The sequence below is a fragment of the Manis pentadactyla genome, chromosome 1, assembly GCF_030020395.1.
Source record: "Manis pentadactyla isolate mManPen7 chromosome 1, mManPen7.hap1, whole genome shotgun sequence".
Lineage (NCBI taxonomy): Eukaryota > Metazoa > Chordata > Mammalia > Pholidota > Manidae > Manis > Manis pentadactyla.
In genome coordinates this window covers 180,525,622-180,553,196 of record NC_080019.1, presented here as the reverse complement: position 1 = coordinate 180,553,196, position 27,575 = coordinate 180,525,622, and the positions used below count along the sequence as shown (strand labels likewise).

Here is a 27,575-nt window from a genome sequence, read left to right as displayed (position 1 = left end):
CTCAAAAACAGGTCTAAAGAGGGTGAAAGAGTTGTCTAGGGTCAGAAATAATACCTAACTTTGATTCTGAGAGCTCTGATTTCCGCAAGTTTGGTTCATTTGTAACATTGATTTGCCTTATCCATTGTCATTCATTGTTCGCAAAAATATAAAGGTGCTTTTTGTTTTGTAATTTTGTAGAGTAATGACATTATTTCTAAGCTTTTTTCCTAAAATTCCTGGAATGGGCCTTCAGATGGGAGCACATGACTTGGTCAGGGAGGCTGGTACGAACCTCCGACCACGCCTTTGTTTCTGCCTCCCGGGCTGTCACACATCCCGCCTCCCTCTTCTACCCCGCCCCCTTCCCTTTTTTCCGGGTCGGCAGCCACATTCCCGCTACCCCAAGCCCCGCCCCCTTCAGGGCCGCGTGCCCTGCCCCAAGATGGCGCCAGGTGCGTCTCCTCTGGGGGAAATGAGCTCATGCTACTCCGGAAGGGAAGGAGGGGAGGGAGCGGGCGGGTGGGTGACCGCCGCGGGGCTGTGGGTGGGGCGGTGGCCGCAGCTGTGGCATTCACGTTTGGGGCTGGAGAGAGAGACAGGGACTTGCCTGCCCTGGGAACCCCGTTGAGGGCCCAGGGCCGCGGGCGTTGGAGAAAGTCGCCCCGAGCGGCTCGCCGCTGGCCGGAGGAGAGGCGGCCCTGGGAGCCGGCGTCCCGCCCCCGGCGGCCTCCTTTGCTCACCCTCCTCCCGGGCTGCGCGCGGGCGCCGTAGCTCTGTTTCGGGGGCTGCGGCGGGTCCCGCCGAGCGGGCTGGACGGGACCGTGCCCCCGAGGACTCGCTGGAGAAGAGGGAGCGCGGTGGCTCGGGCCGAGCGCCCAGAGGTCAGGCCGCGGCTGCCGGGCCGTGGTACTCCGTCCTTCGGGAGCCCTCCTGGCTGGAGCCCGCGACCTCCCAGCGCTGCTTCTGCTTCTCCTCTGACAATGCCGGCAAGTCCCCTGGCTGGGTGATTTTTCCGTCCTTGCTTTTGCCGAGAAGGAGATAGATATTTAAAGGATATCTGTCCTCAGCGCTACCCCTCTCCTCTTAAAAGTTTTCCTTCAGTGGGAATGCTTGCATTCCTTCCCTGGACCACTTGATGGTTCCCACTCCAGCTGCCTTCTGATTTAGCAACTGGAATAACCTTCAGATCTAATCTTAAAAATTGGCACTTACAAAATTACAGAGTTGTGCTCTCCCGACTGAGAAGGGCAAATGGACTTTGGAATTAAGATGCAGGGGGGTGAACCAGTGTCAGCAATGAAAGTCTTGGAGAGCGAAGGGAAACTGGAGGGCCTGGCCACAGCGGTGGCCCCGAACAAGAACAGCAGCAGCCGCGGTGGCGGTGCAAAAGGCTGGCAGTACAGGTATGACCCCTTCTCCAGGGTGATTTCCTGCGGCGGTGAGTACGCCGGACTCTGCGGTCCGGCATTGTTGAAAGGTAGCATGTTACCCACTGGCTTCCAGAAGCAGCTAATACATCTCATTTGGACCTGGGATCTCATATTCTTTAGCAAGATTTCATTCATTCGTCCATTCAACAGGTCGAAAGGCTTTTTCAGACTACGTAAATGTATCCCTGAACTTCCTGTACAGCCCTGGAGTTAACCTTCCTCTGATTTGATTCTGTACCTCACTTCTGTTTTTGCCTGTGTTATGACTTGTTTACAAAGTCAGCTTCTGCTTGACTGTGCGGGGGAGGACTAACTCACCTGTGTCCACAGGTTAGCAGATAGTAGGTGCTTAAAACGTATTTGTCAGGGATTGAATGGAATAATTGAGGAAAGATTTTTGCCCTCATGGTTTTTGTAACTTAGAAGGGGAGATGTACATAAATCATTTGAATACAAGGGCAAAAAGGTACAGATGCTGGCGCCTCTCATACTCTAAACCAGTGAGCCTGGAGATGTTTCGGTTTGAGTTGATCAGGCCACTCCCTCCCGCTCTGTCTAGATGCGAAAGTGTACATTCGTTAATTTTCACTAATATGAATGAAAAGCTTAAGGAACAGGGAGATCTGGAGAAGCAAAGGTAGTTTTGTTTTTGGTACGTAATATGTAAGGGGATATATAACCAGATTTTTTTTTTAATTGCAGTATATTGGACATGACATTATACAGTTAACCCTTGAACAGTGCAGGGTCCTGACCCCCATGCAGTTGAAAATTCTGCCTATACCTTTTGACTTCCTAAAAACTTAACTACTAATAGCCTACCATTGACCGGAAGCCTTATCAGTAACATAAACAGTTGATTAATGCATATTTTATATATGTGTTATGTACTGTATTCTTACAGTAAAGTAAGCTAGAGAAAAGAAAATGTTTTTTTTTCAAATTGTCACAAATCTCCAAAAATTTTCCAAGATATTTATTAAAAAACTCCACATGTCAGTGAAGCTGTGCAAGTCAAACCCTTTCAAGTGTCAGCTATATTATGTTCAGGTGTGAACAATGATGATTTCATATTTGTATGCATTACAAAATGGTCACTGCAGTAAGTGTAGTGCACATCCAACACCATATATAGTTGTAGTTGCAATTTTTTTTTTATTGTGGTAAAGTTTAAGATCTACTCTCTTAGCAACTTTCAAAAATACAATGCAGTATTATTAACTATACACCATGCCATACATTACATCCCCAGGACTTATGTTATAACTGGACGTTTGTACCTTTTGACCACCTTCATCCATTTCATCCCCCACTTCCCCATTCTCCAGCTCTGGCAGCCACCAGTCTGTTCTCTGTATCTAAGAGTTTGGTTGGTTGTTTTTTAGATTCCACATGTAAGAGTATTTGTCTTTCTCTGTCCGACTTATTTATTTCACTTAATATAATGCCCTCAAGGTCCATCCATATTGTCACAAATGACAAGATTTTCACCTTTTTAATGACTGAATAATATTCCGTGTGTGTATGTGTGTGTGTGTGTGTGTGTGTGTGTGTGTGTGCCACATCTTCATTCATCTATCAGTGGACACTTAGGTTGTTTCTATGTCTTAGAGCTCTTATAAATAATGCTGCAGTGAACATAGCGGTGTATATATCTATCTGAGTTTATATTTTTGTTTCCTTTGGATAAGTACCCAAATGTGGAATTGCTGGATCATCCAGAATCTTAAGAATAAATGAAATTGTTATCTATTGTGGTATTTGAACTAAAGGAATGAATTCTTAAATTTTGGTTAACTGCTGCCTGTGTTCCTGACTCTAGTCCTTTTTAGCCCTTGTGCTATTTGTAGTTGTGAAATTACTGTGAAATTTGAAAGGGATTAGATTATCTTTATATGTGAAATATGCATGACTATTAGCATACAGAAACAAAATATAGAAGATTATAACTTCATTGGTAAATGCCTGTAGGACAGGAGAGTATATTTTAGCTGCTGTGAGATATCTAGCCTCACCTTTGGAATCAGCATGATGCTTTTCTGTGTGTGGTTTAAGATTAACCACATAATCACTAAATTGTTCATCTGAAATCAATATTATGTTGTTTGTAAGCTATATTTCAATAAAAAGTTTAACCACATAAAATTACAAATTACTTGGCAGGGGTATGTTGATCTGATTTAAGGAAGCAAGATAAAGTAATCCATGTAGACAGAGGTCAGTTTGCTGACATCCTCAACTCTTTGAAACCCAGTCTCAATTGAATTGAAAAGTGAGACAGGTTTCTTAACACTGGGGAGAATTGTCATAATGCCATGCACTTTACTCCTGTACTTTGATTCAGAATCGTGTTATCCCTTAGGATCCTATTTAATGGTTATATAATTTTCAAATGACTCTATTTGTAGCACAAATGAAAAAGGTTATTGGGAAATGTACAGAGGAAATGGCAACTGACAATGTAGGACAGTCAAAGATTTAAAAAAATAACATGCAGACTCAGCTATATTACTTCCTAGTACAGTGATCACTCACAATGACTTTAAGTCATCCAGGAAAGTATATTCTGTTTAAGGAGGCAGAGAACTGTATTATACAGTGGTGAGCAATTTAAAAGAAAATAGCTAAAATAAAATAATCTTTTTAAAAGCTCAAGTCTCTGGAAAATTTGGTTATGTGGAACTCTTCCCCAAGGATGCAAGTAAATAATGCATTACTGTATTTACATACTGACATAGTTTTGTTTTAATGAGGCTTGTCCAAGGCTAATTTTTCAACTTAGCTCTCAATCTGAATTATCCCTTTGTCGTCTAGGATATTGATTAAGTAGTTTTCTCCATTGTCCTGTGTTCCCCCTTCCCTGGCTTCTTCCCTTGAGGCTTAAAGTCTCTAGACAAAGTTTCTAAAACAACTACAGTAGTAGAAAACCAACTTAATCCTTTCCTCTTAAAAAGCAGTTGATTCTAAACTGCCTCTATTTCCTTAACTCTCATTTATTGCTCAACTCCTGACAATTGGCTCTGTCCTCACCACAGTTATGAGAGAAAAATGATGATTGTTTTTTAGACTCCTATTCCAGTCTATTTCTCTTAAGTGTATCTGTTATAATTGTTTTCTTGACTTTTTTGATAACTACTTTCTCTTGGTTTGTTTTTCATTTCTCAAACTGACCCTTTCTATTTCTTTGGCTGGTCTTTTCCTTTAAAAGCTGGTATGATACTCCATCATCTTCTCTTTTTAAGCTACATGTTTCTATTATCTCATTCTATTCCATGACCTCAGCTCTTTCTGGAACTGGAAAGCCATATATCCAACTGCTTACTTGTAATTTGCTACTATCCCATTTTTAAAATGGAGATTTCAAGTTATCTTATGGAGTGGTTGAAATTTAGTAAAGACCCTGTGGTTCAGACCCTGGGCTTTAAATGTTGCAGACTCAGAAAATTAATTAGCATAATGCTTTTAGGATTCATAGATGTTGTAGCATGTATCATTACTTCATTCCTTTTTATGGCTGAATAATATTCTATTATATGACTATACTACATTTTGCTTAGCTGTTCATCAGTTGATAGACACTTGGGTTGCTTCCATTTGGTGGCTATTGTGAATAATACTACTTTGAACATTTGTGTTCAAGTTTTATGTGGACATATGTTTTCATTTCTCTTAGATTTATATATCTAGGAATGGAATTGCTGGGTCATATGGAAACTATGTTTAACTTAGTGAGTAACTGTCAGGCTATTTTTCAGAGTGGCTGCACCATTATATTCTCACCAGCAGTGTGTTAGGCTTTTAATTCCTTCACATCCACATCAACACTTGCTATTTTCTGTCTTATTTATTTTAGCTATCCCAGTATGTGTGAAATGGTCTCATTGTGGTTTTGAATTGCATTTCCTTGATGAGACTAATAATGTTGAGCACCTTTTAATGTATGCACTGGTCATTGGTATATCTTTTTTGGAGAATGTCTGTTCAGATCCTTTGCCCATTTTTAAACTGAGTTATTTATCTTTTTCTTATTATTGAGTTGTTGAGTTCATGTATGCTGGGTACAATTCCCTTATCACATACATGATTTGCAAATATTTTTCCCATTTTGTGGTGTCTTTTCATTTTCTGAATGATACTGTTTATAGCAGAAAAGGTTTTAATTTCCATGAAGCCCAGTATACTTATATTTTTCCTTATACTTGGTGTCACATGTAAGAAACTATTGCTGAGTCCCAGGTTACAAAGATTTGTGCATATGCTTTTGTCTAGGAGTTTTATATTTTAGCACTTACATTTAGGTCTGATCCATTTTGAGTTAATTTTTCTTTATGATTAATTATATTTTTTTCCTTTTGTGGAAGATGTTTATGTTTTATTCATTTTTCTATTAATATTTTCTCTTAAAGTTTTGTTAATATACTTGATGTTTATTTATTTTTTTTTTCAAAGACTCAAACTTTATTACTGCATTTACTTACACAAACTAACAAGTATAAAGTGAACACAGGGCTCTCAGATCCTTGAGTGGGCTCTGGAATTTATACATAATTTTTTAATAATTCTTTCCTACTGAAATCCCAAGCATAGCCAATATGTTCACAGAGAAGCATATCAAAGTGTCAAGGGTGACAAAAATGAACAATCAGCTTTGCTTTTAAAATAGGATAACATATCATTTCAAATAGTTCTCCTATCGTTTCAAATAGTTTCACACCTCAGTCCCTTATGCCTGCGTCTTCCTCACAAACTGCCTGCGACTCTTACTAAATTGTTGATGTCTATTTTTTAAATGTTACATATTAATATTTTTAATACCAGTATTACTTTAAAAATATTTTGTTAATAGGTAAAAGAGGTGTATATACAGCAAAATGTTTACCTTATGTAATTGTCCCAGCTACCCCAGTTTCTCTCCCTTGAGGCACTCTTACTGATTCCTTCATTACAGTTTTAGAGAAATTTATATTAATTCTTTATTTTATACATATATAATTGCATGCAACATGTTTTAATTTCATATGGTAAAATTCTTTGCTGTACTTGCTGCAAAGATTTTTCTAGTCTGGTACTTATTACATTTTTTCAGGCTTATAGGAAACTTTTGTAAGTCAAAACTCATTTTGCTTTCCCTTTGAATTATGGAAAGTAATTTTTTAATGCTTGTTTTCATGTAGCTTTTAAGTGATTTTTTTTAATTTAATTTTTTAGTCTACCTGAAATTTATCTTGAAATTGTAAGATACTGTGTTACAAATTTCCCCAAAATTTAGTGTATTGAAACAGCAACATTTTTATCTCCCAGGCTCTTTTGGTCAGAAGTCTGTGCAGCTTAGCTGGGGCCTCTGGCTCTGGGTGTTTCACAGGCTGCAGTCATCTTGAGGCTCAACTGGGAAGGACCCACTTCCTGGTTCACTCATGTGGCTCTTGGCACAATTCAGTTCTTTTGGCCTGTTGGACAAAGACCTCAGTTCCTCATGAACTGACTGTGGTGGCCTCTTTTGGTCCTTGGCTGCATGGCCCTCTCCACAGTGCATCTTACTACTTGGCAACTTGTTTCATCAGAGTGAGGAAGTGAGAAGGCAAGAGAGTGCCAGCAGGATGGAAGTCACAGTCTTTTGTAACCTAAGCATGTAAGTGAAGAAGTCACATCACTTTTCAGTATTCATTAGAAGCAAGTCAGGAGGTTCAGCCCCCACAAGGGTGTGAATTCTGCCAGGTGGGGATCTTTGGGATCCATACAAGAAGGTGCCTGTTACAGATGTTAATATAAACGGACTCTGGATTGTCATCTACTGTTGAGATAGATTTGACAACTAAGCATTTGGAAATTTGTTTCCAAAGCCAAGAGTTTGGAACTGAATTTGATTGTTGGGAAATAAGAGGAGCAACAGGAGATCAGGGCAATGACCTAGACATGAGATAATCAAGGGAAGGTGTGATTAGGCTGGAAAAGGAGGAAACCGTTAGTGGAAGATTGACTGACTGGGTGGAGGGTGGTAGTAAGGGAAGGAAGTAAAAATTGACGTCTGTTACACAGATTTGAAACTGAAAAGTCTACAGGAGAAACAGGTTTGGGGAGTAAAATGGGACCCTTGGTTTTGGATATGTTGAGCTTAAGTTGCCAGAATGTTATGTGGCCTATCTAGCGGAATCTTAGAGATACTGGGCATTAGAAATGTAGATAATTGGCTTCATGTCATACAGAATGTTTTCACTACTATTATCACATTTAATCCTCACAACAGCTTTTGGAGGAAGATAGGGCATTGTTATTCCCATTTTACAGTTGAAGAAAACAGAAGTCAAAATGAGTTGGCCAAGGTTACATAGCTAGTAAGTGGAGGAACTTTTATTCCTAGGTAGTAATTTATATAGAGGTATTAAAAGTAGATAAGCTCTCTAAAGAAATGAGTAATTGTTGATAAATAATTAGTTTAGGACATGGTGGTTTCATCATTTGCTAGTGTTCTAAACTCCTACAGCAAATATTTTGAGCCTCTATATGTGTGAAGTTCAGTTAGTTAATTCCAAATTAATGTGTATACTCAGAACAATGAAAGTAGGGACCCCAAGACTTATTCTGAGAGGATATTGGAAATCAATCAGAAAAGGGAAGAGCTTCAGCATTTGCAAAATATGTCATGGTGACCTTTTTAAAACCAAATCTGAGAAGTAAATTTATTAGATTAGCTTTAAATTTCCTTCTTCCCAGAGTAATTTATACTCATATGATGTGCTCATCATTTAAAAGGAAAATAGATTTCTTAATTCTGGGTCTTTCTTCCCTTTTTCATAGTAAATGTTCAGAGTTTATAAAATATGATTTTCCATTTTTATTTTTATATTCTTCATGCCAGCTTTCAGAAAAATTTACAAATCTGCAAATCTGCCACTTGTTTATTAGAATAAAAGGGAACTACCCAGAGGAGGAACTGAAAAACAAACTAGGGTTTGACCACATGATGGTCCTGCTTTTTCTTGTTTGGGCTCTGTGGTGGCTAACCACCATTAACAAACAAGCAGACCTCTTTTCTTCATTAGCAGATAGTTGTGCATTTCAGTAAATGGGTATACGTCTACAAATGTATAGTGTAGAAATAATTTTTATGGTTGGACCTGGTGTTTTTCACTCTCAGTACTCAGTTACAAGGAAAAGTACCTATTTGCAAATGGGAAAAGAAAATTTGCCTAGATATGACCTAATGTTTACTGTCTCTGAGGTTTTACCACTTCTTTTTGAGGTTGATTTGAAGAAAAAGTCATGAATGATTGCTTTTTTAATCTGTAGGGGTTAAAGGAAAGTTGAATGTATTTTTCTTACCCTAGTTTTTGTTTTCCTTACCTGAAATATGCTATAGGTGCTAGGTAAAAACAAGGGAAAGACAAATTTGTAGGTGTGTAACTGGAAACTATAAAATATTGTTCTGAAAATCGAGTGAGAGCTGTGCCAAGCTTTGAGGAACAAGATTTGGTTTATTATTGGTAAACTCTGATTTCTTAAATTTCCTTATATGTTTGCTTTACAGGTCTTAACACAGTCCATTTGAGTTCCTATTTTCCATAGAAGTTACACTGTATCAAAACTGTACAAACAGGTTAATGTTAGAACATGCAAATTAGTCTTTTTAGTCCTTTTAAATACATCATATAATTTAGGTCCCAGATTTAAATAAATCACGATTGTTCATCAAATAGACTTGCAGGAAATTATGGCTTTTTAAGTTCTTCTGTTTTGCTTTTGAAAATAATGGAGAGTATTCTTGATGTAATTTATACTAACCTGAATCAAGGGAAGATCTTTTTCCTTTTCTTTGAGGGAACATCTTCCCTAGCTAAGAGTCCTCCCCTGTACTGATTTTGCTTAATGATTTGTGTCCAGACTTATTCAAATTTAACTTAAAAACTGAATTGCCGGATCAAATAGTCATATTAGTGTTTCGGCATTAACCAGGGTTTTAGGACAATTTTCATAGCAATTTAGTTTGCTGGTGAAAGAAAGGATTTTCTTTTTTTATTAGGTATTGTATCAAAGCACGATTTCCCACTGTGTATCTCCCTGTACTTGAGTTTTGGCTGCCGCTATAGCTAACTTCCACTGCTGTTCTTGAGGTTGACTGGAAGGTCCCTGGAGGAGATAAACTGAAGTCATGGTTCTACTGGCTGCAACTAGAAACTCAAGTCAGAAGGACAGTAGGGGAAGAAAAAGAGAAGGAACAAGAGGGAAAACAAGGACATAGCAAAGAGATAAAGACAGATAGGAGGGAGGCAGGGAGGAAAGAAAGGGATGGAAAGAGAATGTTGGAAATGGTGAGATGAAATGCCACCAAGTGTTGCTTCTGGAACAGGTTTCCTATCCTAGACAAAGGCCTTTTTAATGTGCTGCCTGAGCCGGTGTCCTCAGTTCTATAAAGAATAGCTTCTTCAAATTTGTAGATGTTTCCACACATTTATAACTAGCATAAATGAAAAGTATTTTTAGTTAAATTTTTTCAAATAGGTAATATGTTCACTTGATCCAAAAAAATATTAGAAGGTATACAATGAAATCTTACTTCTACCCCATCCTGTACCTGCTCAGGTCTCTTTCCACTTAAAAATAGAGAGCTAATATTCTTGACTTTTTGTGTGTGCTTCCAGAGATTCTTAAAAAATAATTAAGCAAGTATAACATATATTTGGCTCTCCCTTAATTTTACTACAGATGTTTTCATACTACATGTATTAGTTTAGTCTGCATAACAAAATACTGTACACTGGGTGGCTTAAACAACAGAAATTTATTTTCTCACAATTCTGGAGGCTGGAAGTCTGAGATCAGGGAGCCAGCATCGTCAGATTGTGGTGAGGGCTCTCCTCCAGGCTTGCGGATGGGGGCCTTGCTGTGTCCTCAAGACGAGGGAAAGAGGGAGAAAGGAGAAGGGAGAGGGAGCACTCTGATGTCTTGTCTATAAGGGCACTCATTCCGTCTTAAGGTCCCTGAGCATCGTGACCACATTTATACCTAATTCTCTCACAAAGGCCTCATCTCCAAATACTATCACACTGAGGGTTAGGACTTAAACAAATGAATTTTGGGGAGACACAGTTCATTCCATAGCACTATATATAGTTCACTCTTCAACAACATGGGTTTGAACTGCAGGGGTTCACTGGAGACTTTCAACAATTTGAAAAAAAATTTTCTTTTCCCTTGCCTACCTTCTTGTAATAATACAGTATAGAATATATATAACATACAAAATATGTGTTAAAGAAATATTTAAGTTGTTGGTAAGGTTTCTGGTCAATAGTAGTTAAGTTTTGGGTGAGTCAGAAGTTATTTGTGGATTTTGAACTGAGCAGGGTTCTGCACCCCTAACGCCCACACTGTTCAAGGGTCCACTGTCCACAGTTCTCTACCTTTAAGAAGTTCGTTGTTAATAAACATTTGATTTTTTTCCAAAATTTTGCTGCAGTGATAAACTGTAGTACATATGTCATCTTGTAAGCATATGAATATATCTGTGGGAAGAGTACCCAGGGGTGGAATTACTGAGTCAATTTGTAATTTTGATTTTTATTGTCAAATTTCTCTGCATTGGGGTGTACAGTGCCAATGACTGAATGTGTATTTCCCATGAGCCTTATCAGTGTAATGTGTTATTAGATTGGCAGAAATCTAAAGGTTTGATAGGTTGAAAAATGGTGTTTCAGTAGAGTTTTAATTTGCCTCTCTTATGAGTGAGGTTTTACATAAAATTTTGAGTGGGATTTTATCCTGTTTTGCTATCATGGTAAATAGTGAATCAATTTAAGACAGCAATTGGGAAGATTCTTTATGAAAGGAAGGAGCGACACACAGCAGCAATTCACCGGAGAATTCCGCTTTATTAGGGAAAGGTGCTGGGTTATATAGGAAGGGGCATGAGCTGATTGAGGTGTCACTTCTACAGGGCTGGTGGCTATTGGCTAGGTGCTGGGATTAGGGGGGCGAGGGGTGATTGGGCTTCAGGTGGCGCCGGCGGGAACCGAGGACCCGGAAGAGAAGCAGGAAGTTTGCCATCTTATGGGTGGGGGCCCTTCATTCCCCCCTTTCTCCTCTATGGGGTTGTGGACGTTGCTTTTTCTCTGACTGCTTCCTGCTGAACGGGAGCGGAGAAGGGAGTGAGGGCTTGAGGATTGGGGGGAAAGGGTTGATAGGACTCCCCACAGTAAGGACGAGTAGATGTGGACTTCTTCAGGTTGGAAATCAATGAAGGTTCCCTGTAACCATAGGTCGAGGACTTGTTGATTCTAATGGTGCCAAGAGGATACGGGTGCCAGAAGCCAGGCGTCTGCGGCCATTGTTTCCAGGAACAGTTTCCAGCGGAGAGAGGGGTCCATCTCAGCGTGTGGTGAGGAGGTTACGTGAGGGTGAGGGATCTTCTGTGGCTAAAAGCTGGTAGTTCCTGAGTAAAAGCTGGTTGAAAGTTTGATTAGAGATTTTACCGACTTGGGATTTGATAAACTTTATTATACAAGGCAAGAAGAGACAGGCGAGGAGAATGATTATTATAGGGCCTGCAATGGGCCAAAGCCAGGTAAGGAAGGGGTTTGTTAGTATTGAAGAGAATGGGTTGGAATTGGAAGTAGAGTGGAGGCTGGAGGCAAGGTCGGTGAGTTTGGTAATGTCAGTTTCTACAATGCCGGATTTGTTGATGTAATAGCAGCACTCTTCTCAAAGGAAGACGCAGGTGCCGCCCTTTTCGGCTGTAAGCAGATCTAAAGCCCGCCAGTTTTGAAGAGTGACCTTAGCTAGCGAAGTGACCTGTCTTTGGAGAGAGGCCAGGAAATCGGCAGTGGATGTCAGGGCTCCCTCAAGTTTGGCTTTGAGATCTCTAATTGCCCATAGAGAGTGACCCAAGGCTCCCCCTGAAAATCCTGCCCCAATGGCTGAGGTGGCTAGGGAAATACTGACTATAATGGGAAGGAAAGCAGCCCTTCTTGTGCGCAAGGGCAAGGGAGGTTGGAGCTCAAGGACTTCTGCCATGCTGTAAAGTGTAAGCTGTGGGATTAGGGTGACGAGAATGCAGGGTGTGCTGGAGTTGGGAGGCAGTGAGTTGAAAAGACTGCCATTACACCAAAAGAAGTGTTCCGGTTGCGTAAAAGTCTTAGAGCCAGAGGTAGGGGTGTAGATAAACAGTGAAGTGCACTGGAGGGGGGGAGGGGTTGGGCCTACACAGTGGTGGATGGTGAGATTGTTTGCGTATTCTGGTTCCCACAGAGGTATGTCTGCCAGGGGACGGAAGGGTTGTCCTTCTGCGTGAAAGGAGTAATTGGAAATGTTAAGGGGCACGGCAGCTAGCAGTGGGCGCTGTAGTGATGCGCACAAGAAGCAATTGGCGGTGTTAAGGGTGTGGTTGAGAAAGATGGTGGTGTCCTGAATAAGCTGTGACCAAGAGTAGGAGGAATTGGAAGAGGGGCGGGGATAAGAAGATGAAGAGGCGCCGTCAAGAGTTTGGATAATGACTTTTTCGAAATGTCCGATATCTGATGCAACTTGAGAGATCTGGGAATGAGAGGGAACATACTCTCGAAGAGATATAAAGGGTACCGTGGGGGGTTGAGGACCCCCCGTAGTAAACTGAGGCTGTGACTCCGGCGGCCCATCAAGAGTCCCAGGGATCTGGGATTGATAAGGAGAATGAGCTGTTGGGATATTTTATGAAACAGTTGGAGGAGTAATACTGTGGGTACTGGGAGTTACCCATGTAGTGAATGGCGCAAGACCAGTAGGGACATCCCCCGTAGGTGTCTGGCCATTGCCTGCAATAGGCTTGTTTTTGGTCATAGAGGAAGCAGAGGTAGGGAGAATAAAGGTAGCTGCTAGTGAACACTTTGGTGGAGGAAGGAAAGTGGAGGTATAAAGGCTCAGAGCAGCCTTTCAGAGGGCAGTCTGATGTGGCAATGAGGGCAGTAATTTTTGTTTGATGCTGTGTGTAAGTCTGTCTGACTTTGAATCGCCATACAAAGGAGGCTGGGGTGGCGGGGAAGACAATAGGAATGAGGAAAAAAAGCGAGAGAGCAGTAAAGGAGGAAAAAGTCATGATTCGGGTATGTATGGCAAAGGGGGTGAACGGGAGATGCGGAGTTTCAAGGGATCAGAGGGACGAAGCGTGGTAGAGTAGACAGCGTCTTGGGCTGTATCCGAAGGACTCTGGGTTGTGACTGATGGGTCTTGGGTGTCCAGAGAAGGTGGGTCCTGGGTGTTTGGTTTCAACCTGGAGATATGAATCCAAGGGGTGACAGAGTTATCAGGCAGTGAGAGCTTGGTGGCCGAGGGGGTGCAGAGAATAACTGGGTGTGGACCTTCCCATTTTGGGGTGAGAGAGGGCCGATCCTCTGGCGGCTTATAAAACACTAGTTGGCCAGGCTGTAAGACAGGAGGGTTTTGGGAGGTGGATGGATCAGGAAGGAGCCAATCCTGATATTTCCACAATTTGGTGCGGAGGAGAGAGAGTAGCGGAAGGGCCATATTGGGAGGAATTGGTCCTTTGTGGGAAGGGAGCCCTGGGGGTAGAATTGGGTGGCCATACATGATCTCAAAGGGTGACAAGAAGGAAGGTTTCTTTGGGAGGGCCTGAATGCAGAGTAGAGCTAAGGGAAGTAAGCGAACCCAGTCAAGGTGTAGTTCTAGAGATAGTTTGGTCAGGATGTCTTTTAGAGTCCTATTGGCTCTTTCTACCTTTCCCAAAGCCTGTGGTCGATAAGGACAGTGTAGATGCCAGGGGAGTGAGAGTGACTTGGAGAGGTTCTGAATGATTTGGGCAGTGAACTCAGGGCCGTTATCTGATTGGAGGGAAGTGGGCATCCCGAACCTAGGAAAGATCTGGGTGAGGAGGATAGAGGCAACCGCAGACGCAGACGCTCGTTTGTTAGTGGTGGGGAAAGCTTCAACCCATCCTGAAAATGTATCTACTAACACGAGTAGGTATCTGGTACGCCGTATGGGGGGCATGTTAGTGAAGTCTATTTGCCAATCTGCGGCGGGGACATTACTCCTTGCTTGATGAGCCGGGAAGGGTAGGGCCTTGAGGGGGGTATTAGGGTTAGTGCGTTGGCAGATGGTGCACCTGCGGGTGATTTGGTTAAGTAGGGTTTTGTCTTCAGGAGAGAGAGAAAAAAAAGGATTGTAAAAAATGGATCAAGGATTGGGGGCTAGGATGGAACAGATCGTGTAAGAAGCAGAAGAGGGCTCTTTGTCCTGGGAACAGAGGGTGTCTTGTGATAAGGCTAAAACTGCAAGGGCAGACGGATCTCTGTCTGGTGCTTCTTCTGATAGGGCAATCAACCAGGCTACTCTGTCAGCTTTGTTGTTACCTCTTGTAATGGGGGAGTCATCCTTTTGATGTGATTTACAGTGGACTGTGCCCAGTCGGTGTGGGAGTTGTGAAGCCTCTAGAAGTTTAGTAATTAAGGCTGAATTAGTGATGGAATTTCCTTTTGTGGTGAGGAGGCCTCATTCTTTCCATACTGCTGCGTGAAACAAGAGAATGTGGAATACATATTTGGAGTCAGTGTACAATTTGAGAGACATGTCCCGGGCCAGAGTGCAAGCTCTGGTGGCTGCAATGAGTTCGGCCTGTTGATTGGTTGTACCGGGGGGTAGGGCTCATGCCTCGATGACGTCTTCAAGGGAGACTACTGCGTATCCTGCGTAATGGGTGCCCTCATGTTTAAAGGAGGACTCATCAGTAAACCAGATGAGGTCGGAGTGTGAGAGGGCTCCTTCGGAGATCATGGAGTGGCACGGAAGGAAGTTGTGAAGGGCTTCCAGGCAATCATGCGAGGGAGTATGAGGAGAGTAGGGTAGAGGAAGAAGAGTGGCCGGATTCAGGGGCTGGCAGGGGAGGAAAGGAATGTCTGGATTTTGGAGGAAAGAGGACAGTAAGGTCAGGAGTCTGGAGGGAGGGAGAGTCTGTAAACTTTTGTAGGTTAAGAGATCCTTTAGGTGATGTGGGGATAGAATGGTAAGGGGCGCCCGGAAAGTCAGTTTATGAACTTCCTTCTGCAAGAGCTGTCCAGCGGCTAATGCCCGTAGGCAGGGGGCCCATCCCCGAACTGTGGGGTCTAATTGCTTGGAAAGATAAGCTACTGGGGCAAAGGATGGGCCATATTGTTGGCCTAGGACTCCTAGAGCTTGACTGGACCTCTCATGAATGTATAATGAGAAGGGCTTTGACAAATCAGGAAGATGGAGAGCTGGGGCTTCCACAAGGGCTTGACGGAGCTTAATGAAGGAGTGTCAGGGTGAGGAGGATAATGGTTCTTCAGGGGGGCCCTTGCTGAGGTCGTATAGGGGTCTTGCCAACAGGGAGAAGTTAGGGATCCACGCTGTAAAATACCCAGCCAGGCCTAGAAAGGAAAGGATTTCTGTCTTGGTTTTTGGGGATGGGCAGGTCAGAGAGGAGCTGTTTTCTGTCTAAGGTAATGGACTTTCTTTGTTGAGATAGAAGGAATCCGAGGTAAGTGACAGAAGGGGAAGAGATTTGAGCTTTGACGGGGGATACTCGGTAACCTCTGGAAGCTAAAAGGTTAAGTAGGGAGGCAGTGTCAAGTTGAGACTGTTCCCATGAGGGACTGCAGAGTAGAAGATCGTCCACGTATTGTAATAAGGTGGACTCGGAGTGATCATGATGAAACTGTTTGAGGTCCTGAGCTAGGACCTGTCCAAAAATATGGGGACTATCTCGGAAGCCTTGTGGCAAAACTGTCCAAGTGAGTTGTTCAGAATGTCTTGTGTATGGGTCCGTCCAGGTGAAGGCGAAAAAATCTTGGGAGGAGGGGTCCAGAGGGATAGAAAAAAATGCGTCCTTGAGATCTAGGACTGAGAAGTGGGAGGCCGAGGCAGGGATCTGCGATAAAAGGGTGTATGGATTTGGGGCTAAGGGATGGATAGGGACGATGGCCATGTTGATGAGGCAAAGGTCTTGGACGAGGCGGAAAGATCCGTTGGTTTTTTTAACAGCTAATATGGGGGAATTAAACGGGGAGTGAGTGGGTCTGAGTTAATTTTTGTTTAAAAGATCTTGAATGATGGGTTGGAGGCCTATGAGGGCTGAAGTGGTTAGGGGGTATTGGGCCTGACAGATATACTGAGAGGGGTCACGTAATTTGATAGAGGCAGGAGGACATAGAGCCACGGAGGGGCTTGTAATGTCCCAAACTTTGGGATTTACAGGGTGTATGAAGGCAGAACTGGAGCTTTCATTGGGTAGAGGGGGGTCGTCGGCTATGAGGGCCATCAGAAAGGGGGTACTGGGGGCTGTGGGAGTGGATATAGTTATGGAAACATGGAGGAGAGATGGGACACTGGGGCATAACCAGGAAGGAGTGGGTAAAAGGTATGGGATTGCCCTGGATTGTGCATAAAAGGGGAGGGGTTTTCAATGGGAAGATCTGTTTTCCTCCTACCCCGACTATAGGAGTAATGGCAGGCGTGGTAGGGCCCTGGTATTCTCGCAAGACTGAGAAGGTGGCTCCTGTATCTAGGAGGAGGGAGATGGGGCGACCATCTACTATTAAAGTAACCCTGGGCTCCTGTTTGGGCCCCATCAATCTTCTTCTGCCAGCCCCACTACGGCGGGCTTAGGATGGGGGTTGTTCGTCCAGTCTCCCCTTCGGGTGGTTGGGCAATCAGACCCCCAGTGGCCCTTTTTGTGGCATCTGGGGCATGGGGTGGTAGGAGGTCTGGGGGAGGGGCACTCCCTTGACCAATGTCCTTCTTTTCCGCACTTGAAACAAGCTCCTGGGGGGGGGGGCTTGTTTGTAGAAGGGTGCCCAGGTTGTGGTTTTATCAGCTGGCCCAACATTTGGAAATTGGCCTGATCAGCCTTTTGTTTACGGCATTCTTTCTCCTACTCCCGGTTATGGAAGACTTTAAAGGCCACTGTTAGGATCTCAGTCTGTGGGGTAGCGGGGCCCTGTTCTAACTTTTTGAGTTTAGCTTTAATGTCGGGGTAGCTTTGAGCTAGGAAGTATATCATAAGGACATGTCTTCCGTCAGGCATTTCTGGGTCTAGGCTGGTATACTGTAATAGGGCTTGAGTGAGTCTGTCTAAGAACTCGGAGGGAGTCTCCTCCCTCCTTTGAATTATGTCTTGGAGCTTTTGAAAATTGACTGCTTTACGAGCTGCCTTTTTCAGACCTGCTATTAAGCAGCAGGTGAAGATATCTCGAGAGCGGAGACCCACGGCAGTGTTATAATCCCAGTGTGGGTCTTGTTCGGGGACAGCAGTGGGGCCAGGGGGATAGGTGGGGTCAGTCCTGTGGGTTTCGGTAGCTGGCATTTGGGCGAAGTCCCAAACTCGTCTACGCTCTTCAGGAAGGAGGGTATTGGCCAGGAGCATGAAAATGTCATGATGTGTGAGGCTGTATGACTGGAGGGTCCATTGAAACTCCCTGATATATGTCATGGGATCAGTGGAAAAGGAACCTAGGCGTTTCTCAAGTTGGGCTAAATCTCCTAAGGAGAAAGGGACGTGAACGCGCACGATGCCTTCGGATCCTGCCACTTCCCAGAGGGGGGCGATAATTTTGGGAGGCCCTTGGGACCAAGTCTGAGGGGGACTGAAGGGTTCTGGCTCAGTCTGTGGGGGACAAACAGGTGATGGGGACAAAGACAGAGGAGGCTCCTGGGACTTAGTTAGAGGGGGGCTGAAAGGCTCAGGCTCAATCTGCAGGAGGGGGGAAGGTGAGGGGGACGAAGGCAGAGGGGGTGAGGTGGGGGAGGAGATGGTGGTGGAGGAAGGGGGAGAGGCTGTTGGAGAGGAGGGGGAAGGGAGTGGACGGGAGGCTTCTGCAGGGGAGGAGGTGGAGGCAGCAGCAACAGCGGAAGAGGGCGGAGGGGTTGTAGGAGGGGGAGGGGCTGAAGTGGGAAGCCTGTATGGCGGAGGTTCGTCGGCTGGGTCAAAGGTAATCGAAGAGGGACTGGGAGTGTGTGGAAGGGAGGGAGATGGCTTGCAGGCTAGGAGAACTTGGGGCGGGGAACAGGTGGTGCAGAGGCTGGGATTTTGAGCTAGGAGGCGAAAAGCCTCGATATAGGGAATCTCCTTCCATTTTTTTAGGTGCTGGCAGTAGTTAAAGAGATCGCGAGTGATGTTAGGATCAAGAGTTCCCCCTGCGGGCCATTGGTTGTTATTGTCTAGGGGGTGTGTCGGCCAATCTTGGGAGCAGTATTTACAGAGAAGTTTTGGTTTTATATCGGGTGTCAGGGAGAGGGTGGCTAGATACTTGAGCAGACATTCAAGAGGTGAATCTTTAGGGAGGGATGAGGAGGCTCCCATGGCTAAAGGACAGAGAAGGAGACAAACAGGGGAAGACGAACGGAGATCCTCGGACTGGGAGCAGACGGCAAGGAGACAAAGGGCGTCCCCGATGATCCTTGGTGGTCTGCGGAAACTCGTATACGAGTCGGAGTTTCTTAGGAAGTGTGGGTCGTCACCCAGACTTCTCTAATAAGGCAGAGTGCCGGAGTCCGAGGTACCTAGTACTAGGAATTTTTGGTGGAAGGAACGGAAGGAGGAAGAGAGGGGGAAAGGGAGCGTTCTCATCCACAAAGGAGTCACCTCATTTATGGCTGTTGGGGGAGGGGCCTGAGGGTCCGCCGCAGCCATGAAAGCCTGAGGTGGGGAGAGTTCCCTCCTCATCCCCGAGCATCAGGGCCTTGCCGGACGATCACGGTCAATGGCGCTGCGATAGCTCGGGGAAGAGCGGCCCACCCCGGGGAAATTTTGCTTAAAAAGTTTCGGCACTAATGGAAGGAGCGGTGAGTGCGTTTATGACTGTCGGAGGAGGGGCCTGAGGGTCCGCCGCAGCCGTGAAGGCCTGAGGTGGGGAGAGCTCCCTCCTCGTCCCCGTGTGTCAGGGCCTTGCCGGACTATCATGGTCAATGGCGCTGCGATAGCTCGGGGAAGAGCGGCCCGCTCCAGGGGAAAACTTACCCAAAGGCCAGAGAGGACTGGTAAGTGTGAGGAGCCAGCGCCGGAAAAAGAGGACGAGGGCAAGCTGCTGCTGGTGTCGGGGGGAAGACGGGGCCCAGTTGGGGTGTCCCGTCTCCTGGGTTTCGGCACCAATGAAAGGAAGGAGCGACACACAGCAGCAATTCACCGGAGAATTCCGCTTTATTAGGGAAAGGTGCTGGGTTATATAGGAAGGGGCATGAGCTGATTGGCTAGGTGCTGGGATTAGGGGGGCGAGGGGTGATTGGGCTTCAGGTGGCGCCGGCGGGAACCGAGGACCCGGAAGAGAAGCAGGAAGTTCGCCATCTTATGAGTGGGGGCCCTTCACTATACAAAATATACTTACACTTAAAAATTTTTTTTCTTGCTATTAGATTCTTGGTTGCTCAGCAGTATGGTTTCATCTTAGAGTATACATTGTATATTTTAAGGTGATATTTCAAAAATTTTGCATGATTTTATAGCTATATAATATGTGAAATCAGTTGATTCTACAAATGTTTGTAATTAGGAGGCAACTCACTTTCTAGTTATAGGAAGTTTGAATTTATATATAAAACCACCAAAAATTATGATGGAACTGTTTAGAAAAACCAAGAGATTTTTCTTTTCTTTAATTAAAAGAATGAGCCCTTGTACAACACAGAGAAGTAGTGATTCTATAGCATCTTACTATGCTGATGGACAATGACTGTAATGGGGTATGTGGGGGGGAATCTAGTAACCATAATGTTGCTCATGTAATTGTAGATTAATGATACCAAAAAAAAAAAAAAAGGAATGAGCCTTTTTAATTTTCTGTGTGTTTCAATAGTTAATATTTATAGGTACTTTAAGGAAAAAAAACTCGAGCGTTTGAATTTGTTACCTAGATCATAATTGTGAAACTTTTGAAAGAAGAGTCAACTCAGTAATTACCAAGTGAGGTAATGACTTCTGTGTGGCATGTATGAGGATGAGCACAGCTTGGCGCTCCTTGCACAGCTGCCACCTTTTTTTCTTGTCTATTCAAGTATGAAAGAAAGGAAATGCTTTTCTCTTTCTTTTCACTTCCAATTTAAAAATTAATCCAAAGGAAAAACATTCCTTATACTTATTTCTTGAATCAAGATATTACAGACAAAAATTGTTACTCTGAGTGTATTTTGGAACTAAGTACAGCTTAAAGCCGGGGAGTGGTACATACAAAAATAGAAGAACAGACATACAGGTAGGGAGGGTGGCAGTGAGACTTTAAGGACCCTGCGATTCTCTTGTTCTGTGGTGTCTTGGTCTTATGAAATGGCTCCTACAAAGACCTTCTGAAAGTATATGGGGGATAGGTCAATAATACTATGTGAACCAGATATTGTACTAGAAAAATTTTTCTACTTTTCTCTAGAAATTTTAATCTGAAATATAATGTTGCTCTTATTTGCAAACTTCACTTCTGAAGGAAAAATTTTCTGTTGAGAAAAACCTTTAGTATTTTGGGTGATGAATAAATGACATACACACATATGAAGTTGAAAAGATCTAGCTAACACATAAGAAAACTGAGGCCCAGAGAGAATAAGTGATTTGGCCAAGGTCACCTGTGGCATTAGTCAGAGGGAAAGTCACAACTAGAGCTTCTACCCCTTTTAGTTTCCCATTCCGCAGTGTAGCACAACCTCACACTTAAGTTCTAGAAACTTAAATTTTGAACATAAGAGGTATTGAAAAGCCTACTAATAATGTCTGGAAGTCCTGTTTATAGGTAAAAGCTTTACCCTGTTTTTGTTGGCAAACAATGCTGCCTTAGGCTGATATGAGTAAAGTAGCCCTTTTTTATGTGAAAGAGCGGGACTTAAATTGGTGCAGCCTGTTTGGAGAGCAGATTGGCAATATCCATAAAGACTAAAATGTACATAACCTTTCACCTAGCAATTTCCCTGTTAGCAAATGTACAGAAAGATATGTACAGCTGATTTGTTTTTTCTTGTTGTTGTTTATTTTGTTTTTTTTATTAAGGTATGATTGATATACACTCTTATGAAGGTTTCACATGAAAAACAATGTGGTTACTACATTTACCCATATTATCAAGTCCCCACCCATACCCCAATGCAGTCACTGTCCATCAGTGTAGTAAGATGCCCCAGATCCACTGTGTACCTTCTCTGTGCTACACTGTTCTCCACGTGATCCCCCACACCATGTGTACTAAACATAATACCCCTCAATCCCCTTCTCCCTCCCTCCGCACCTGCCCTCCCACACCCCTCCTCTTTGGTAACCAATAGTTCATACTTGGAGTCTCTGAGTCTGCTGCTATTTTGTTCCTTCAGTTTTACTTCATTGTTATACTTCACAAATGAGGGAAATCATTTAGCATTTGTCTTTCTCTGCCTGGCTTATTTCACTGAGCATAATGTCCTCCAGCTCCATCCATGTGGTTGCAAATGGTAGAATCTGTTTCTTTCTTACTGCCGAATAGTATTCCATTGTGTATATGTACCACATCTTCTTTATTCATTCATCTACTGACAGACACTTAGGTTGCTTCCATATCTTGGCTATTGTAAAAAGTGCTGTGATAAACATAGGGGTGCATATGTCTTTTGAATCTGAGAAGTTGTATTCTTTGGGTAAATTCCAAGGAGTGGGATTCCTGGGTCAAATGGTATTTCTATTTTTAGATTTCTCCTTTATCGTATATTTTTAGTTTTTTGAGAAACCTCCATATTGCTTTCCACAATGGTTGATCTAGCGTACATTCCCACCAGCAGTGCAGGAGGGTTCCCCTCTCTCCGCATCCTCACCAGCATTTGTTTTTCTTTGTCTTTTTGATGCTGGCCATCCTTACTGGTGTGAGGTGATACCTCATTGTGGTTTTAATTTGCATTTACCTGATGATTAGCGATGTGGAGCATCTTTTCATGTGCCTGTTTGCCATCTGAATTTCTTCTTTGGAGAACTGTCTCTTCATATCCTCTGCCCATTTGTTAATTGGGTTATTTGCTTTTTGGGTGTTGAGGTGTGTAAGTTCTTTATATATTTTGGATGTTTACCCCTTGTCAGATATGTCATTTACAAATATATTCTCCCATACTGTAGGATTTCTTTTTGTTCTGTTGATGCTGTCCTTTGCTGTACAGAAATTTTTTAGTTTGATTTAGTCCCATGAGTTCATTTTTGCTTTTGTTTCCCTTCCTCGAGGATATGCATTCAGGAAGAAGTTTCTCGTGCTTATATTCAGGAGATGTTTGCCTATGTTGTCTTCTAAGAGTTTTATGGTTTCATGACTTACATTCAAGTCTTTCATCCATTTTGACTTTACTTTTGTGTATGGGGTTAAACAATAATCCAGTTTCATTCTCTTGTATGTAGCTGTCCAGTTTTGCCAATACCAGCTGTTGAAGAGGCTGTCATTTCCCCATCATATATCCATTGCTTCTTTATCGTATATTAATTGACCATATATGGTTGGGTTTATATCAGGGCTCTCTAGTCTGTTCCATTGGTCTATGGGTTTGTTCTTGTGCCAGTACCAAATTGTCTTGATTACTGTGGCTTTGTAGTAGAGTTTGAAGTTGGGGAGTGTAATGCCCCCAGCTTTATTCTTCCTTCTGAGGATTCCTTTGGCTATTCAAGGTCTTTTGTGGTTCCATATGAATTTTAGGATGATTTTCTCTAGTTCTTTGAAGAATTCTGTTGTTATTTTGATAGGAATTGCATTGAATCTGTAGATTGCTTTAGGCAGTATGGCTATTTTGACAATATTAATTCTTCCTATCCAAGAGCACGGGATGTTTTTCCATTTATTGGTATCTTCTTTAGTTTCTCTCATGAGTGTCTTGTAGTTTTCAGAGTATAGGTCTTTCACTTCCTTGGTTAAGTTTATTCCTAGGTATTTTATACTTTTTGATGCAATTGTGAATGGAATTGTTTTCCTTATTTCTCTCTCTGTTAGTTCATTGTTAGTGTATAGGAATGCCTCAGATTTCTGTGTATTAACTTTGTACCCTGCAACTTTGGTGAATTCAGATATTAGATCTAGTAGTTTAGGAGTGGATTCTTTAGGGTTTTTTATGTACAATATCATGTCAGCTGCAAACAGGGACAGTTTGACTTCTTCCTTGCTAATCTGGATGCCTTTTATTTCTTTGTGTTGTCTGATTGCCATGGCTAGGACCTCCAGTACTATGTTGAATAGAAGTGGGGAAAGTGGGCATCCTCGTCTTGTTCCTGATCTTAAAGGAAAAGCTTTCAGCTTCTCGCTGTTCAGTATGATGTTGACTGTGAGTTTGTCATATATGGCCTTTATTATGTTGAGGTACTTGCCCTCTATACCCATTTTGTTGAGAGTTATTATCATGAATGGATGTTGAATACTGCCGAATGCTTTTTCAGCATCTATGGAGATGATCATGTCGTTTTTGTCCTTCTTTTTGTTGATGTGGTGGATGATGTTGATGGATTTTCGAATGTTGTACCATCCTTGCATCCCTGGAATAAATCCTACTTGATCATGATGGATGATCTTTTTGATGTATTTTTGAATTCGGTTTGCTAATATCTTGTTGAGTATTTTTGCATCTATGTTCATCAGGGATATTGGTCTGTAATTTTCTTTTTTGTGGTGTCTTTGCCTGGTTTTGGTATTAGAGTGATGCTAGCCTCATAGAATGAGTTTTGAAGTATTCCCTCTTCTTCTACTCTTTTGAAAACTTTAAGGAGGATGGGTATTAGGTCTTCACTAAATGCTTGATAAAATTCAGCAGTGAAGCCATCTTGTCCAGGAGTTTTGTTCTTATGTAGTTTTTTGATTACCAGTTTGATTTTGTTGCTGGTAATTGGTCTCTTCAGATTTTCTCTTTCTTCTTTGGTCAGCCTTGGAAGGTTGTATTTTCCTAGAAAGGCTATCCAGTTTGTTAGCATATAATTTTTTATAGTATTCTCTAATCATTCTTTGTATTTCTGTGTTGTCTGTAGTGATTTTTCCTTTCTCATTTCTGATTCTGTTTATGTGTGTAGACTCTCTTTTTTTCTTGATAAGTCTGGCTTCGGGTTTATGTATTTTGTTTATTTTCTTGAAGACCCATGAATGGATCCTGCTTTCATTGATTCTTTCTATTGTTTTATTCTTCTCGATTTTGTTTATTTCTGCTCTAATCTTTATTAGATTAGGTCCCTCCTTCTACTGACTTTGGGCCTCATTTGTTCTTCTTTTTCCAGTTTCGTTAATTGTGAGTTTAGACTGCCTATATGAGATTGTTCTTCTTTCCTGAGGTAGGCCTGTATTGCAATATACTTTCCTCTTAGCACGGTCTTGGCTGCATCCCACAGATTCTGTGGTGTTGAATTGTTGTTGTCATTTGTCTCCGTATACTGTTTTTATTTTGTCATTGATCCATTGGTTATTTAGGAGCATGTTGTGAAGCCTCCATGTGTTTGTGGGATTTTTCATTTTCTTTGCATAATTTATTTCTAGTTTCATACCTTTGTGGTCTGAGAAAGTGGTTGGTCCAATTTCAATCTTTTTGAATTTACTGAGGCTCTTTTTGGGCCTAGTATATGATCTATTCTTGAAAATGTTCCTTGTGCACTTGAGAAGAATGTGTATTCTGCTGCTTTTGGATGTAGAGTTCTGTAGGTGTCTGTTAGGTCCATCTGTTCTAATGTGTTGTTTAGGGCCTCTGTGTCCTTACTTATTTTCTGTCTGGTTGATCTGTCCTTCCGAGTGAGTGGAGTGCTGAAGTCTCCTAAAATGAGGGCATTGCATTCTATTCCCCTTTTAATTCAGTTAGTATTTGTTTCACATATCTATGCACTCCTGTGTTGGGTGCATAGATATTTATAATGGTTGTATCTTCTTGCTGGATTGACCCCTTTTTCATTATATAATATCCTTCTTTGTCTCTTGTGACTCTCTTTGTTTTGAAGTCTATTTTGTCTGATACAAGTACTACAGCTCCTGCTTTTTTCTCACTATTAGTTGCAGGAAATATCTTTTTCCATTCCTTCACTTTTAGTCTGTGTATGTCGTTGGGTTTAAAGTGAGTCTCTTGTAGGCAGCATATAGATGGGTCTTGTTTTTTCTATCCATTCAGTGACTCTATGTCTTTTGATTGGTGCATTAAGTCCATTCACATTTAGGGTGATTATCGATAGGTATGTACTTATTGCCATTGCAGATTTTAGATTCGTGGTTTCCAAAGGTTCAAGGTTAACTTCCTTACTATCTTAGAGTCTTACTTAACTCACTTAATTTGCTATTACAACATGATCTAAAGGTTCTTTTCTTTTTCTCCTCCTTTTTCTTCCTCCTCCATTCTTTATATATTAGGTATCATATTCTGTACTGTTTGTCTGTCCCTTGATTGACTCTGGGGATAGTTAATTTAATTATGCATTTGCTTAGGAATTAGCTCTTCTACTTTCTTTACTATGGTTTTATTACCTCTGGTGACAGCTATTAAACCTTAGGAACACTTCCATTATAGCAGCCTTCCAAAGTAGACTGTAGAGATGGTTTGTGGGAGGTAAATTCTCTCAGCCTTTGCTTATGTGGAAATTGTTTAATCCCTCATTCAAATTTAAATGATAATCTTGCTGGATAAAGTAATCTTGGTTCCAGGCCCTTCTGCTTCATTGCATTAAATAAATCATGCCACTCCCTTCTGGCTTGTAAGGTTTCTGCTGAGAAGTCTGATGTTAGCCTGACGGGCTTTCCTTCGTATGTGATCATATTTCTCTCTCTGGCTACTTTTAATGGTCTGTCTTTATCCTTGATCTTTGCCATTTTAATTACTCTATGTCTTTGTGTTGTCCTCCTTGGGTCCCTTATCTTGGGAGATCTGTGGATCTCCATGGCCTGAGAGACTTTCTCCTTCCCCAGATTGGGGATGTTTTCAGCCTTTCACCTCCTGAAAGGCACTTTCTATCCCTTTTTCTCTCTCTTTTTCTTCTGGCATCCCTGTAATGCGAATATTGTTCTGTTTGGATTGTCCACACAGTTCTCTCAATATTTCATTCTTAGAGATCTTTTTCCTCTCTGTGCCTCAGCTTCTTTATATTCCTCTTCTCTGGTTTCTCTTTCATTTATCGTCTCCTGCACCATATCTAACCTGCTTTTAATACCCTCCATTGTGTTCTTCAATGATTGGATCTCCAACCAGAATTCATTCTTGAGTTCCTGGTTGTCTTTCTGTACCTCTATTAGTATGTTAATAATTTTTATTTTGAACTCCCTTTCAGGAAGAGTCATGAGGTCCATGTCATTTAAATCTTTCTCGGGTGTTGTATTAATAATTTTACTCTGGACCAGGTTCCTTTGGCGTTTCATATTTGTATATGACGCCCTCTAGTGTCCAGAAGCTCTAGTCTCTGGAGCTGCTCAGCCCCTGAAGCAATGTCATGGGTCACAGGGGAGTGTTATTGGTGCCTGGGGGTAGGAAAGAATTCTGCTTCCTGGCTGCTATGTCTGCCTCCAGTGCCTGAACCAGTGGACTGAGCACACAGGTATAAGCTTTTGTCCCAGAGCAGCCGGATATGGATCCCTGCTTTCCACAAGCAGCTGGAATCCCAGTCTCCCCAGGAACTCTGCCTGTCTTAGCTTTCCAACCCTGTAATCATGAGAGTATGATAAAAGCACCATGAAATGTAGGTTTGTGCTCCCAGAGAAGATCTCTGGAGCTAGGTATTCAGCAGTCCTAGGCTTTCACTCCCTCCCTGCTCAGTTTCTCTTCCTCCTGCTGATGAGCTGGGGTGGGGTAGGGGCTTGGGTGCCACCAGGCCACCGCTTTGGTACGTTACCCTGTTCCGTGAGGTCTGCTCTTTTCTCCAGGTGTATGCAATCTGGCACAGTCCTCTTTCGTGTTGCTCTCTCAGGGTTATTTATATTTATTGTATTTTCATATTATATGCAGTTTTAGGAGGAAGCCTCTGTCTCACCTCTCACGCCGCCATCTTTAGTCCTCCCCTACAGCTATATTTGTTGAGCATTGTTTGTAATAATAAAAGCCTGGAAATAAATGTCCTTTAGTACAGAGACTGGTTAAATATGTAGTGTTGCCATTAGATTACTGTGCAGATGTTAAGAATGAGTTAAGGACAGAAAAAGAAGAACTGGAAGATGGTGGTGTGAGTAGGGCAGTGGAAATCTCCTCCCCAAACCATATATATTTTGTAAATGCAGCAAATACAACTATTGCTAAAAGGGA

At 42.5% G+C, this 27,575-nt stretch overlaps 1 protein-coding gene across 5 annotated transcripts in view; it reads left to right on the top strand.

Moving 5' to 3' along the window:
- The first annotated feature begins 505 nt into the window (after window positions 1–505).
- Window positions 506–27,575, top strand: part of OSBPL11 (oxysterol binding protein like 11) — a 106,094-nt gene continuing 79,024 nt past the window's right edge. For 2 of the 5 annotated variants that reach the window (XM_036904998.2, XM_036904992.2), the window contains exon 1: window positions 506–1,385. In XM_036904998.2, coding sequence (XP_036760893.1) covers window positions 1,234–1,385 — 152 coding nt within the window. In that variant the 5' untranslated portion in view covers window positions 506–1,233. Of the gene's footprint in view, window positions 1,386–1,413; window positions 1,743–6,728; window positions 7,042–27,575 lie in introns of those variants that run through there. The other 3 variants (XM_036905007.2, XM_036905027.2, XM_036905017.2) reach the window with 3 other exon arrangements.